Source organism: Temnothorax nylanderi, unplaced genomic scaffold, assembly GCF_030848795.1.
Source record: "Temnothorax nylanderi isolate EJ_2023f unplaced genomic scaffold, tnyl_v1.0 TNYL_tig0002_pilon, whole genome shotgun sequence".
Lineage (NCBI taxonomy): Eukaryota > Metazoa > Arthropoda > Insecta > Hymenoptera > Formicidae > Temnothorax > Temnothorax nylanderi.
Window position 1 is genome coordinate 3,190,256 of NW_027249064.1, and position 15,180 is coordinate 3,205,435.

At 31.0% G+C, this 15,180-nt stretch overlaps 1 protein-coding gene across 1 annotated transcript; it reads right to left on the reverse strand.

Annotated features, from left to right (window-relative positions):
• Positions 1–878: 878 nt before the first annotated feature.
• LOC139769593 (beta-alanyl-bioamine nonribosomal peptide synthetase ebony-like) lies at positions 879–14,985 on the reverse strand. Its single transcript, XM_071700816.1, has 13 exons — positions 14,586–14,985; positions 9,704–9,888; positions 9,254–9,529; positions 7,671–7,826; positions 7,125–7,351; positions 6,714–6,776; positions 5,769–5,979; positions 5,390–5,557; positions 5,007–5,203; positions 4,344–4,548; positions 3,113–3,476; positions 2,597–3,047; positions 879–2,481 (listed from the first exon to the last, which is right to left on the reverse strand). Exons 2-13 carry the CDS (start codon positions 9,834–9,836, stop codon positions 2,341–2,343), a joined length of 2,592 nt encoding a protein of 863 aa, XP_071556917.1. The 5' UTR covers positions 9,837–9,888; positions 14,586–14,985; the 3' UTR covers positions 879–2,340.
• Positions 14,986–15,180: the final 195 nt, after the last annotated feature.

Here is a 15,180-nt window from a genome sequence, read left to right on the forward strand (position 1 = left end):
TAAATCGAATTAAATAAGGTGTTCAAAATGACCACCTTCAGCACGAATGCAGGCCCTTATTCTTCTATCAAAGGAATTCCGAACTCTTTGAAAAACATTTGGATCCCTCCTTCTTCGTCAAATTCATGAATTATTCTCTGTCTTAATTCAGCAATATTGTTTGGTGCATTTCTGTAAACAATTGATTTTACATGACCCCATAGATAAAAATCAAGTGAATTTATGTCTGGTGATCTTGGGGGCCAGGAAACCGGACCTCCACGCCCTATCCATCTCTGACCATAATTTTGATTCAAATGATCTCTGGCAACACGGCTAAAATGCGCAGGTGCACCATCATGCATGAACCACATGTTTTGTCGTATTATTAAAGGGACGTTTTCAAGAAGGTGGCCTAACTCTTCTCTAAGAAATCGTACATAATTCTGACCACGTGGTCAAAACATGTGGTTCATATATATATATATATGTATATATGTATACACATCTGCACTTTACAATTGGGATAAAAACCACTGAGAAATAATTGATGCCTAGATATTTTAGCTTGAAATAGATCCACTCAAAAAAGATTGTTTTGTCAGAGAAATTATACCTATTCTCTCAAAATTAATTTTATTAAATACTATTAATGTTAACTGCATACCAGTTGCATGATTTATCTGTAAAAAATAAATATTAAAATAGTTCTATCGAGTAATATAATGTAATTATTAATAATAATAATGTGTATTAATAATAATATATTATTAATATATAAACTTTATAATATTTAACACATAACTGATCATTGGTCGAAGGGTTTATGTTGAATCATTCGCGATTGTTATAAATAAATAATAAACCGAAAATCCCGAATGACAAATTAAACATGACAGTTGAATAATTAAATCTTTTATTGCTTATATTGTTTCGCTTAAAAAATAAAAATGTTACATTTATCCATAACAATTTTGCAATATTAATCGATGACTGATTTTTCATATTTGATCTTATTAACTGCTTAGGAACGATCCGACAACTTTGTACAAATAATTGTTGCACGGGATTTTTATATGCGCTTATATTATATTACGATAATTGAGATTAATCAGTAAATAATCAAATATTTGTGTAACAATCCTTGCCGTTCAAGCGTTTGACTCTGCAGTGGTAGCTTTGAAACGCGATAGCAATTGCAAATTATTTCAACATTCGTAGCTATACATATTACAATTGTTACTCACGATTATCGCACATATATGTACAAATGTATTATTACATCATTTTTTATTTCTATCCATTAATCGTCAAAATATCATTTCATGTAACATATTTATTATGCCTTATGCAAAATAAAAAATGAATGACTATAATTCATGTTTTACATTACTATAATGATATATCAAAGAATGAGATCTATAATCTAAATAATTTAATAACATTATGTTGAAGACTAACTTAATTTATCGTAATTGCTTCTTTTATATATAATACCTTTTACTCAAAATACTTTTTGCTTAATACTCTTTACTTAGAAGATATATAATTACTATAATGAAATAATATTAACAATGTGTGACTATGTAATACTTCAAAAGCCAGGCCAGAAAAAATTTTTATTAAATTTTCTACACTAAGAAAAAAAAATCGTTGATTCAAAGAAATATTATTTGATTCAACTAAATGCAGCGGTCACGAGCTGTCAAGCTAACATTTGTTAATTTAAAAAATATTATATAAAATAAAATAAAATATTTCTTGATATTACTCACGTATATTTGATTTAAATATATTAATATTTACATTAAACAAATCACTACAACTAAACGAGTTTAGTCAAATTAACAACATTTTTTTCTCAGTGTATGAATATTTATATTGTATTTTAATCAAAGTACTTTTATTGAAATTTAGCCGCGTTATAACATGCAATTATTAATTTTGAAAAATTTTTTGTAGCTAAAATCGTCGAAAATTATATCATATTTTTATATACGTAAATATCAATTAATAGTTAAAATAGATTCTTAGGTTAAAGTAAAGAATTATAAAGGTTTTCTAGCCTATGTGTGTGAAAGAAATGAAAACCGACAAAGAAACAATAATTATTACATTTGACAAATAATGTGGAATTGTAGATGATCGTTTAATTACTGTATCGTGCATTATATTGTCACTGATATTTATAGAAAATAATAATGCGATTTAAAAAATAGGTTTGTCGTCATTGATTATTAATAATCACAGATGCATCGATGAAAGATCGCAGTTAATGCTTACACTATTCGGTAGTAATACTTTCTTTTCACACTATTTACTGTTATTAGTTATTACACTAGATATATTTACAAAATCATTTTAGTTGATCATCTTCAATGAGCAAATTGTCACTTGGTTATCAGGAGCTTTGCCGAAAGGTTTATTTCCATCGAGTGTCTCGTATCTGTTCACCTGGTATACCAGCATTGTTTCATAACCGTATACGTCCGTACCAAGTTGCTGCACATAAAGTTTAAAAAATATAAGTCAAGAATTTTGCAAAATCATGATGTATTTGTATAATAAGTTTCTATGTTATTTGCTAAGTTATTAAAAAATTAGGTTTATCGTTTACCTGTGTGAGTGGACTAGTGTTTGTGGTGAAAATTCCGATGTATTCTTTTCGTTTGGCAAGTTGTAAACAGTATTCTTCCATTTGTCTTATTACAAGTACATTTTCCGTGGGATTCAAATCGATGCTCGTCCCCATCATGAAATTATGAATAATCTTGCCTTTACCCTTTGGTAATTTGTAATCTCTGATCGGTCCCTCCAGATATTCGAGGAAATCAAAAACAATCATTAACTTAGATTTCAGTATCAGTTCAGGTTCATCCCAAAGATCAAAGTTGAGAGTAACTCCGATTGTTTTGCCACTTTGCGCCGATTTTATTACGAAACTGAAGTTCTTCTGTACAAGAGGAGCCCACATAGCCTCCACTAATTCCCGATAATCGGTTCTCGTTATGTCCGGCATTAACCACTGCTCCAAATCGGCTTTTGAATAAAAGCTCTCCGTGATTATTCTGCAAATTTAAATAAATGTTCATCCTCACTTTCGCACGTATATTTAATTTTGCACAACACTTACTCGATTGCGTCCTTCTTATGGCAGTCGTTTAATGATTCAAAGACGTACGATTTCTGGTCAATGGCTTCTTTCAAAGGTTCCTCGTCGGATAATATCAACTTCATTCGGTCTAATACTTCGGCTAAATTTTTCGCTGTGATAAAATCCGTGATACCGATCTGATAACCTTGATCTCTTAACTTGGTCACGGTGTAAATGGAATTCAAGGAATTTCCACCAAGTTCGTAGAAATTCGCGTTTAGCATTACCGGTGTGCGACTACTACGTCCGATTACGGATGCGATGGTCGGAAAGAGGATACGGGCTTTTGCAAGATCTTGACTTGGCACTCCGCTGTAATCGCAATTTATAGCAACGTGGTCTTCTATAAAAAAAATTTTTTTATTATAGTCAGTAAAACATAGATCTTTTGAGTTAAAATATGAATTAGTCTTTTTTTAATTTATCGATAATTAAAAGAAGTTGGATCATAATTTATTATTATTTACATTTGGATTATTAATTTTTGAAAAAGTAAATACAATTTGAAAACTGAACTTAATTTGAAATTTTCTTTATTTTTTTTTAATAAAGAACATTTTTGTTAAATTTTAGTGCAAGAGCAATTTTTGTTAAAATAATACACAGAATTTAATAAGAACTCAATAAGAAATTGTCAAATTGATTATTCAATAAGAAACAGATATGAAAGAAAATGAATTCCTTTCGATCTTACATTTGCTACTTAATTTACTTGTATCGTAGAAAAGATTGGAAAGACTATATATCTTGATCTCATTTAGTATCATGTATAAAACTATGTATGAAACTATGTATGTTAAAATTGAAATAATAGGAAAGAAATACATATTCGTAAACCGGTTTTCTTAATTATAGATTAGTCACTCGTTTCACATAGTTTCACATAGTCTTGTTATAAATCTAGCTCTATAAGCTTGTTATAAATCACTCTAGCTTATTATAAATCACTCTAGCTTATAACTAGACATCGGACTTTTTATATGCAGATTGGTAAAAAAGAGCAAATAAAAAATCCGATGTCTTCTTATAAACATCTATTTTTATACGTAAACGTTTACATATAAGACAGTTACATGTAATTAAAGTATAACTAAGTAAAATAATTAATATTTCAATATCTACGTTATTTAATATTTTAAAGAGATATTACGACGTACGTATATCATTTTACTTGACAGAACGATATAAAGTCATCATTAGTTTGACATACCGTCATTAGAGCAAGATGATTCGTATCTCCTTAGCAATTCCTGTCGATCCGTTTTCCCATTTGTTAGAAGAGGTATGTGATCAACAATAAAAATTTGTGGTAACATATATGGCGGTAATGTCTTTTGAAGAAGATTTTCGATCTCCGAGCTGGATAAGGTCGTGCATTGGCACGAATGCGTAACGGTAACGAACGCTATTAATGCCTGAAAATACGAAATATACCTGTATAAATTAATTTAACGTTAGAAAATCGATTCCAATCTTTTTTAATTCTTTTTAATATTCGTGCTTTTAGTAGCTTTAGTAATAGTAATTTAAAGATGATGCCTTTAGAATGTATGAACAATAAAACGTTGCCGATAAGACGTTTTTAAATTTCATGAAACTGTATAGTAGAATAGTTTGTTCGGTGGAAGCTATTAGGTTTATGAAGCATCGATATTTAATTGATAAATTACTTCAATTTCTTCTTAACATGAAAATGATGAGCACAACCAAAAATATTAATGGTTGGTTTTGTATTTAAAGCGATTAGAAAAATTGATATGTATACTTATTTAGCTCTAAGATATTTAGGGAAGATTTCAAAAGAATTATTTTTTGTAAATTTTTTCAACATATTTGCATTTTATTTTGCACACACATATATTGAAATATTTACCTGTGACAGTTCGCCGGGTTTGTGACAGAGAACCACGACTTTATCAATATTGGGTACCCTGGCGATCACCTTTTCAACTTCCGTGAAATCGACACGATGACCCCTAATCTTGATCTGCGAATCCACTCGTCCTTCGTAAATTACCGACTCTTTGACAATTTTAGCGTAATCACCCGTACGGAAGATTTTTGGATATTCTGTAGACATTAGTACATTTTTAAATGCGTAACAAAGTCGTAATTCTTTCCACTAAAGAAAACGCGATGTTTCGCTTGTAAGGGAAACCAAGATTAGGAATAGGAGAATTTGTAGGTCGCTGCGAATTCTTCAAGTTCGAAAGACGTAGAATTCGATTTTCTTGTTGTGTTATTTTATTTTCTCACCTGGATCAATGGCATGAGGATTGTCCAAAAATTTATGTGTGTCTCGTTCGCATATATAACCCGCGGCAAGATTTCTTCCAGCCACGATCAACTCTCCGACTTCTCCCTGGGGGATCAGTCGCAAGTCCTTGTTCACGAGATAAATTATGCAGTTGTCGATCGGCTTTCCTGCAAAGACACAGCGAGCCATGTAAATGTTGTTTAGTTATTATTATTTATTAGTAACAATAATCCACTGAAATAGACTTTTAGTTATTAGCTTAGAATTAATTAATAAATGTTGTTATATGCTTTGTTATATTGTTATATTAATTATTTAATTATTTTGTTACTTTTATAACATTATTTTATTTTTTCAACTGTATTTTATTAGTTTTACCGATTGGCACTTTCTCCATCCCTTGTAATTGTTCCCGTTTGTTTAATAGGTAATATGTAACGTCACCCATGACTTCCGTGCTACCGTAGAAGTTAGCTAATATCTTGCCCTTGTTGTCAAACGTGGTGAAAAATTGATTGGCCAATGCGACCGACAAAGTTTCTCCGGAACAGACCCAGAGTTTCAAGCGATCGAGAACGTTGTCATTATCCTGTGCAAAGCAACGACAGACCGTATATCAAATCCAAGGTGTTGCAAAGCGGTGTACATTCTTATCGTGTAAATCATAACCGTGTCTCAGGTGTCTCGATTTGCGATAACGACAATGTAAATATTTTCTAATCCGCTTAGAATAATAAGCATGATTTTTATTATCCTTTAATTAATTTACTGACATCTGTCATAAAATTAACACCTTATTGACACAGATACCTCGACAGCATGACTTTCGCTAATTAAACATTTAATCGAATGCGTTGGGTAATTTACAAGCGCAACTTATATTGATTTGTGAAGAACTTTGTAATTGAGACACGCCGATCTGGAAATCACTGAATTGTGAAAGCGTTGATTCTTATTTATTCAATATATATTGCTTCGCATGTACGTTTTGTAATTTGCTTAAGCGTGACGAATAAAGCGTGTCTAACGTTTCCAAACTAATGTTGAAATGCTAAAAGTTTGAGGCTGCTTGAGATCTTCGCGAGTGTTAAAGGAAAAACGTCCACACGTCTTATGCCTTATCATCGATGTATAGTGAATTATTACATCATTATGAGATATTGAAAGCTACTCATTTTAATGGTCAGGAAAGCACGTTGTTCGTAACCTTTCGTATAATGTTGCGTAAAATCACGATTAAAATTCCCGAGAAATTTACGTAATAATAATAGGTTCGCCTATATTGCGATAAATTACATGTAGAATATAACTTTACATACTCACTCGCAAGTTTAGATACATGAGCAATGAACGCAACAACGATGGCACAAGGACTAAGCGTTGTATCTGAAACATAGATAATTCATTTTCTTTGTCATAAATTAAGTTATATCACATGTACACGATTCATGTGATTTACACATTACATTAGACAACAGATGGCAGAAGATTTCGTAAAATTTTAAATTAGCTAGAGTTTACCGAAAACTTTTTGATCAGTATTTATTCAGTTCATTTTCGAACTGTTGTTGTAACTGTTGTTGTTTTTTACTAATTGCATTATGTTAAAATTATAGCCATCAAATATATTTTATATGCCATTAATTATTTAAAAGAAAAACAAAAATAGTAAATCTAGTCTCATAAAGATATCTGGTAACTTAACTTGTCAACAATAAATTACTGAGTTTTTACCTGATGTTCTTCTAAAAGCGGTATAAACTTTTCCGGATCTTTAGTTACGCTTTTCGGGACAATTACTAGTGTACGGCTTTGTAAAAGAGGTCCCCAAATTTCGGGAACACTATCGACGAAAGTAAGGGAAGTTTTAAAAACACATCGTTTTTCATCATCAGCGTATGGAAGTTCCCTCCATTGCCATTGTAGACGATTCAATAGAGTAGCATGCGGTATAAGCACACCTTTAAGAAGATAAATGTGTATATTACAAACAATTATGCTCTTCCAGATTCTTGCTCTTTTACAAACTATAAATTCACAATTTGCTACTCTTGTCTTATATTTTTTATAATTTAAACTAGGAATAATATATATCCTTTTACAGAAACACAGTTTGTATTTGCCACGTATGAACATGATATTGTAAAAATATGCTGTTACGACATTTAGTAACAAATAACGTCAATTTATAATGAATAAAAACGAGTATGCACGCGTTAAATTGTATTTTTTACGTTGTATTATATAATTAGTGTCTATAATAAAATGTGGTATTATTACCTTTGGGAATTCCTGTACTTCCGGAAGTATAAAGAACAATAGCGAGTTGATTCAAGCTCTCTTTAGTTTGTAATGCATCTTCTTGTTCTTGTTTAGCTTTCTCCAAAAGTTGTTCATACGTCATGACTAAAGCTCCCTCATAGATTGATAAATCCGCTAAAGCAGAATCGTAATTTTTAGTTAATTGTTCATATTGAAGGAATAAATAGAAGCGGAGAAAATATCAATTATTTATTATTTTCAATTATGTCCAATCAAAATGAAGGTTCTTTCGCACATATTTATAGCTGAAAGAATAAAAAATCTCAAGGTTCTTTTGCGCATATTTATAGAACTGAAGGAATAATAAAATCTATCCGCGTTCTGCAAATTGTGAAACAATCCACCATTCGCTTTCAAAGTAATGCTGTTAATCTTCTCGGTAAAAACTAATCATATATATACTGCGAAAACTGCGCGAGAAATCACATAAGTGTGGTAAGAAAGAATTATTACGTAGAGAGAGAGAGAGAGAGAGAGAGAGAGAGAGATATCTCACAATTATTAAATCCTTTATCTACTTTATCACATATTGTACGCTCATTAGTGGCGAACGCGTAGGTTGGATAGCATCGTTTTGACATCAATAAGCTGGCACAGCCACTTTAGCACAATTAAATGCGATTTATGAAAAATTAATTGCTATTTTTTTGCTAATTAATTGCTCTATTTTCGATTTTTTTGTTTCAGTCGATTTGATAAAAACAATGGCTGTGCTAGCTTAAGACTAGAGTTAGCACAGTCATTGTTTTTAGCAAATCGGCTGGAGCAAAAAAATCGGAAATAGAGCAATTAATTAGCAAAGAATGGCAATTAATTTTTATATAAGTCATTCGATTGTGCTGAAATGGCTGTGCCAGCTTAATAGACGTTCGGTTTTGATTGATGGTAGTCACGTTAATTTACTACAAAGTTGAATTATCTTTAAATAATGAGATTATGAGATTTTGTATAAAATTTTGGTAAATCTCGTACAAATTGAAATCAATATAAAATAATTAAAATCAATGATGTGAAATTATTACATTAACACTAAATAAAGTGAAAATAATATAACTTGATTATTTTTAAATATTTTATATTTTCATTAAAGAAATAAAACTAAAAATTGTGGTATTTTCAAATCCTGTATATTTAAAGATATTTAAGTTTCGCATGAATTAGATTAGAGAAACAAATTATCTTTTCTATATTCACATTATGGATATTATAACTAACGACAAATCACTTATTTAGGATTAACTATTATAGAATTCTAACATTAATAATTTAGGATTAAAAATATTATTAAAGTTTGATCTTTAGAAATTAACAAACATTAATGTTGTAAAACATTGGCACATTTCATTTAATTGATTCTTCTATCTTCTAGATAAAAGCAGTAAAACTACATAATAGATAAAACTGGAATAAGAGATAGGTAAATAACTAAAAATAAGATAAAAAATTACATAAAATTAAATGTAGAAATCGAATAATGATAAATTAAATTTTTTATGATATTTATTTTGGAACACTTGTACGATGTAAAAGAGGACATTTACCTCCTTCCTCGACCACCACCACTAATGGTTGAGCTTCTTCGAGAATGTGTTTCACTCTAGACATCGGAAATTCCGCGTCCAAAGGTAGATAAGCCATTCCTGCTTTCAGTATACCAAGTAATACAGTTGGAAGCCGATGCGACGGGTTCATGCAGACAGCTATTAATGACTGGGAAATTGTTTCAGTTTTTTCGTACTTTTGTAAAGCTCGTGCCAACTGATTGGTGATGTTATCCAATTCTTTAAAAGACAGCACGTATTTCTGGCCGGCGTCATCTGTATCGAGTTTCCAACAATGTTTAGATATAGATTTTCTTTCCATACAATGTCCACATTATCATAGGCATTATTTAATACAACTGGTTATTTAAATTGTCAAAAATCATATTCTAGACCACTTTCTCGATGTGACTTCTATTATATTTTATATCGAGAAGCAAAACCCCTTACCTTCGTAACATAACGCGGTTTGATTTGGATGGACTTTTGCTGCACGACTGAATAATTCATGCACTAAATCTTTTTCCTGATTTCTTCTTGTCTGCTGACCTCTTAAGCTCGATTGCTGCTGCAAACTACCCATTTTCAAATGTTCGTAGAAATTGTAACTTCTTGCTTCAAATGTTAGCACAGATCTAAAATTTAATTTAAAATTAAAATTAATAAGCACGTATTTATTATTAAATTTATAAACACTTATTAATACTTTAGAGGGTGAAATCTTGCGTTTTGAAGTTGATTGTTTTATAGAGATTAATTGATTATTTTATATGAATTTTTTATATTCTGCAAAACAAAAGTTTACATTTTTCGATAAGGTTTGTGATAAGAAGTGTGTAAAGAAATATTGATATGCACACGGAAAAAACAGTATGGTGTTGGCACACATAAATCTGATTGTGTCAACCAGATTTAATAGTATAAAGATATGGAACAACCAATTATGTGTTTGCTGCAACTACAGAGCAATTGTCGAATGACTATATTGCAGCAATGCGACGATACCTGGTTGCTCCAACAAAACTGTTTCTTGATACTTCAATTACAAATATTTTAATGGCAACTGCATTATTTGGTTGGCTTAGATAATTCTTGATGTAGTATAAAAGTAAATCGCTATCACACCAGTGGTTACTGTAAATACGAACATATAAATTAATCGCTAATCCATAATGACGAAATAGAAAATGATGAAGTCGACACAACGAACTTTTCAGCCAGCGTACTTACTTATAGACTGCACGTATGTATACACTTGTACTTATATGCGCTTATATTTGCAGTAAACCGTCTTTGTATCAACGATGCTAGGATAATGCGCGCTATTAACACGTTGCAACGTATGCAAGGAAACGCGACTCGTGATTCACTACAATTAGTTCACTATGCGCTAAAAAATGTGCGCTATCACATGTACACATTTGTAGTTGCGTGCGTAGTGAGTCGCTTTTGTTTTCTGACATCGCTGTTTAAGGGCCAAAGCACATAACATGGCGTAGCGATATATGACAGTCGTAGTCGTGGACATAAGTAACGCATGAGCTTTGGCGTATCCTGACTGTCAAAGCTTGTGCGTTACTTATGTCCACGACTACGACTGTCGTATATCGCTATATATGCCATGTTATGTGCTTTGGCCCTTAGGATCCCGATTGTCGCAACTATATTGATAGATAATCCACCCATAATAAATGGTCCTCAACCAAGTTCTGGTTGTGGCAACCAAATCACGCGCAACTACATTGATGCAGTTGACACATAAATTAAATAGATCATATCAACCATACACATAATTACTGCTCAAAAATAACTAGGATGATGCAGCTAGGTTGCTTACAACTAAATTTTTTTGGTTGTGTGCACCATATCTTTTTTTCCGTGCATGTTAATTTATTTGAGCGATAAATTATTTTCTTATTGAAATGCTCAATATATCAATTGTACTAAATATTTGTGTCTGAAAATAATACATAGTCAGTTGCATAAGTTACTAAAAATCTCGGGTACTCGCAACTCGTGCGTTCGCGTAAAAGAGTCACGCAAAATCAATTCTCTCTCAAATAATCGTCAACATTAGGATAACCTGATGTGGCACATTCAAAAAGAGATGTTTGTCTTAATAAACGATCATAATGATCTTGAAGCAACTGCTAATAATTAGTTAAAATTGATAACTCTATCTTTATTTAGTATAACTGAAAAGCTATCCTTAATTATTCCAGTAGGTAACTTAATAGTTATATTAATCTTTAGAGTAATTTTCCTTTCAATTATCGCTGTGAGATAATGGGTTACACTACCCATTTGATTTTTACATTATTAAAACAGTTTGCATTATACGTAATCAATTATCGATCTCGTTAAAAATTAAAAATTAATTGGATTAATTCTATATTAATTAAATAGTTAAAATTCCCACAGAAACAGTAACAATAATGGCAAGATATTTACAGAACAAGCGTTATTAACGTATTTATGATAAAAAAGATAGTTTGCATTCCTGAATTATACTGTAGCATTAAAGTACACCAGAAAACTCTAAGATATGAGACGTTTGTTTTTCTTTTACACGTGGAAATGTGTTACGATAGTGTTGTCGGCGGAAGGAAAAAAGGAGTTATCGGAATTCCGTCTTGCCTTGACTCGATAAAAAGAAACAGAAATTCACATATAGAGGAAGGTTATTCATACACACGTTAAGATGCGTACAATATTCGCACGTCGCACTTATAATATATTCAATGCTATCAATAAAACGCGAACATTATTAGAAACGAAGGAAATAAGTAGCGAGTCGTTCAATCATAATATGCCGAGATGCATTATTCAAATATTTTAAAACGAGATTTTAAAATTAATAATCTAATTTTAGTCTTGACGACTAAATTGCTAAATGACTAAACTTGTTGTTATCCCGTGAGCATCCTAGTGATAATAATTGCTAACATTGAGTAATTTTTGGTGATTTTGTTAAACTGAAAATAATTTTCTTAATTTCTGTCATAATTTTTCGATTTAAATTGATTTTTTAAATTTAATTTGATGAGATATTATAAGATCTCCAAGTCTTAAGCGCATTTCTTAATATTCTGTATAGTAATGGATCAAATCGATTATAACGTAAGTGCTGCGATTCGTGGCAATGTTTTATTATATTTTTTATTTGTTTTAATTTATCTAGTACTCTTGCCATTATTGTTCGTTTTTTTAAGTTTTCTAAATGTAATTTATGTTACGTTATTTTGTAAATTCCTTTATGTATTAAAGTTTTTGAAAATGTTTTTTTAAAGTTCGGACCTTATTATACTACCATATTTTAATAAAGCCCAAAGTAGACTTTTTTAAAAGTTGTCTATAAAATGTTTATTTGAGAAAGAATTATCGATTTATGTATGTTTTTTATTTAAAATAAAATAAAATTTAATACCTACAGGGCCTTTTTATTATAATTTATTAATCGACTAAAATAATTTATTTTTAAATAAGGTAGGCCTTATTTGCCTCCAGTACCTTATAATAACATTGAGATTTTATTAATTTTGTGCGAGAATTATAGCTAATGAAACTTAAATAAGAGGTCAAAAACGGCGGCGACCGTGGCAATAAACTTGTATTCTTTCGTAGTAGTCTAACCGTCCAATCTGTGCGAAGATATGTTATAGACAGAGAGGATTGTTTCTTACACAAGAACACATTTGTTGTTTATAACTATCGAATGGTAGAAAGCTCCTTCAGAATGTCAAAATAGACTTCGTCAATAGTACAATGCCATTGTTAGAGTTAATTCCGTTAGATTTCTCTTTGATATGTATCATTTAAGAGATCAGTTTCTTTTGATAATTATGATCATGATCTAAAATACAAGTATTCTCCCAGTCAAATGAATAATTGTATTGTATAATATGTTTAGACTTTCAGATTACTGAATTGATTATTTAATATTTTTTATATATTACGTGGTAATCTTAGATATAGATTTTGCTAGAGTTGAAGCAATGATAAATCATAATGGTTAATGTATTCTTTTTTTAAAAAGAACGCATTTAATAAATTTATTATCGTACATAAATAGGTAATTTTATTGTATGTAGTAATGTGGAAATTCGTTACCGAATTTGTAAGAAATTTTAAGATCGGTAGGTTGATATAAATTGTGAACTGTCTAATATTTTACAAAAAAAATTTAAGTAATATATTTGTATAATAAGCTTATTTACAAATGTATTAAGACATGTTTTTGGTGTATAAAGTAAAAGACAAATATTTATTTTGAATCAGAATTAATAAGCATAATTTATATGATCATATATTTTTTAATATGTAAATTCACCCTCTGAAGTATATCAACATGATCAACATGAAGTATATCATTATTTATATAAATCGTTCTTAAGGACGTTCTCCGGTCCTTATACTAGAGAAAATCGATTTTCTTAGGATTTTCTTGAAACTGTGAATATACGTTAATTTAGGTGTGCTTTATGCGTGGTATAAATTTCAGTACCTCTTCCGGTATAAAAAATAAAGATACTGAGCCTCAAAGTTTAAAAAAAAAATTTAATTTTAATTTTTTTTAGTTTTGGCATTTTTTCTTTATAGAACTCGACGAGAGGAGCAACTTTGGTCCTCTTGGCCAACCTCGTATCTCTTACCGTTTGGCCTGGAAAACCTTTTCATTAGTAAAAGTTGAAACTTTGAGGCTCAGTATCTTTATTTTTTATACCGGAAGAGGTACTGAAATTTATACCACGCATAAAGCACACCTAAATTAACGTATATTCACAGTTTCAAGAAAATCCTAAGAAAATCGATTTTCTCTAGTATAAGGACCGGAGAACGTCCTTAATATAGTAAAATATGCCGCCGTTATAATCATCTATTACTCGAATTACGCGGTACATTTTTGTGAATATTATTGTACATAGAAGAGTTAAGCACATAAAAAAAAGATTACTAGTTTTTGAATAATACTTTAAAATTTTTAGTCGCGTAAAAATAAAACCGTGCAAAGAAGATTAGAGCTCTGAGTATTAATAACAATTAAGTATTTTAAATTTATCGTAGAGAAACATTCAATTTTTAATACTTGCACTTATTTATTATATCATACCCCAGGTAGCAAGCACTCGTCATTTTGACGTCAAATGACGTCAAAAGACGTCAAAATGACAGACTTTTGACGTCAATTGACGTCAAAATGACGAGTCTTGCTACCTGGGACCATATGTATGTGGCAATAAAAGCTATTTTTTTATTAATTTACCGTTTAATTTATTAGTACACTCTAAACAGCTTCCGCGATTCACACTTTCTCATGTCAACACTCACTCACCTTATCACACTATTCTGCCTGACTTTCTATTTGTCTCCAGCAATCAACAATGTTAGCAAGCGCTGACACTTTTACGTCGTCGCTCGCACTGCCAACGACTGTCGAAATGGAACGATTCCGGTTCCCTTTCACTCGTGCATATATATATTCTTTAACCGAACACTAACTTCACTCAGCAGTTTCTTTCTGAAGGCACGTATTCGTTAATTTTTTCTATCTCTTTTACTTTGTGTCTTTTCTTTTCCTCTCTTGATATTTTCTTTCCGGTTATTCCGGTTATGTCCTAACTCTTCTTCTTCGACGCAATTCAGACAACTTGGCGATTCGGTTTTTGTAGCGCGATCTTAACGTTTGGTCATCAGGGGGCTGGTTACTAAGAGAGAATGCTTCCTTCGGTTGATATTACATGTACTCTTATATAGAACCGACCACGAGAAATTGTTTGCGTTGTCCCCTATACCGCCACCACTATTAGCTCTGCAACTCTGCGTCACTTTGTCGAGCGCTATTTGCCCTTCATTAACGTTTTCTAGGATCACCGACGCGCGAGCATGATTTAGAACTTTTTCCCAGACATCTTCCGCATAACTTTCGC

What these genes read in the sequence shown, in the direction of transcription:
- LOC139769593 (XM_071700816.1), bottom strand. Translation starts at nt 9,836, where the DNA reads ATGGGTAGTTTGCAGCAGCAATCGAGCTTAAGAGGTCAGCAGACAAGA. An exon ending in AACCCGGCGAACTGTCACAG is followed by an intron (nt 4,549 to 5,006) that starts GTAAATATTTCA and finishes TCGTATTTTCAG; the next exon opens with GCATTAATAGCGTTCGTTAC. An exon ending in ACACTAGTCCACTCACACAG is followed by an intron (nt 2,482 to 2,596) that starts GTAAACGATAAA and finishes CTTTATGTGCAG; the next exon opens with CAACTTGGTACGGACGTATA.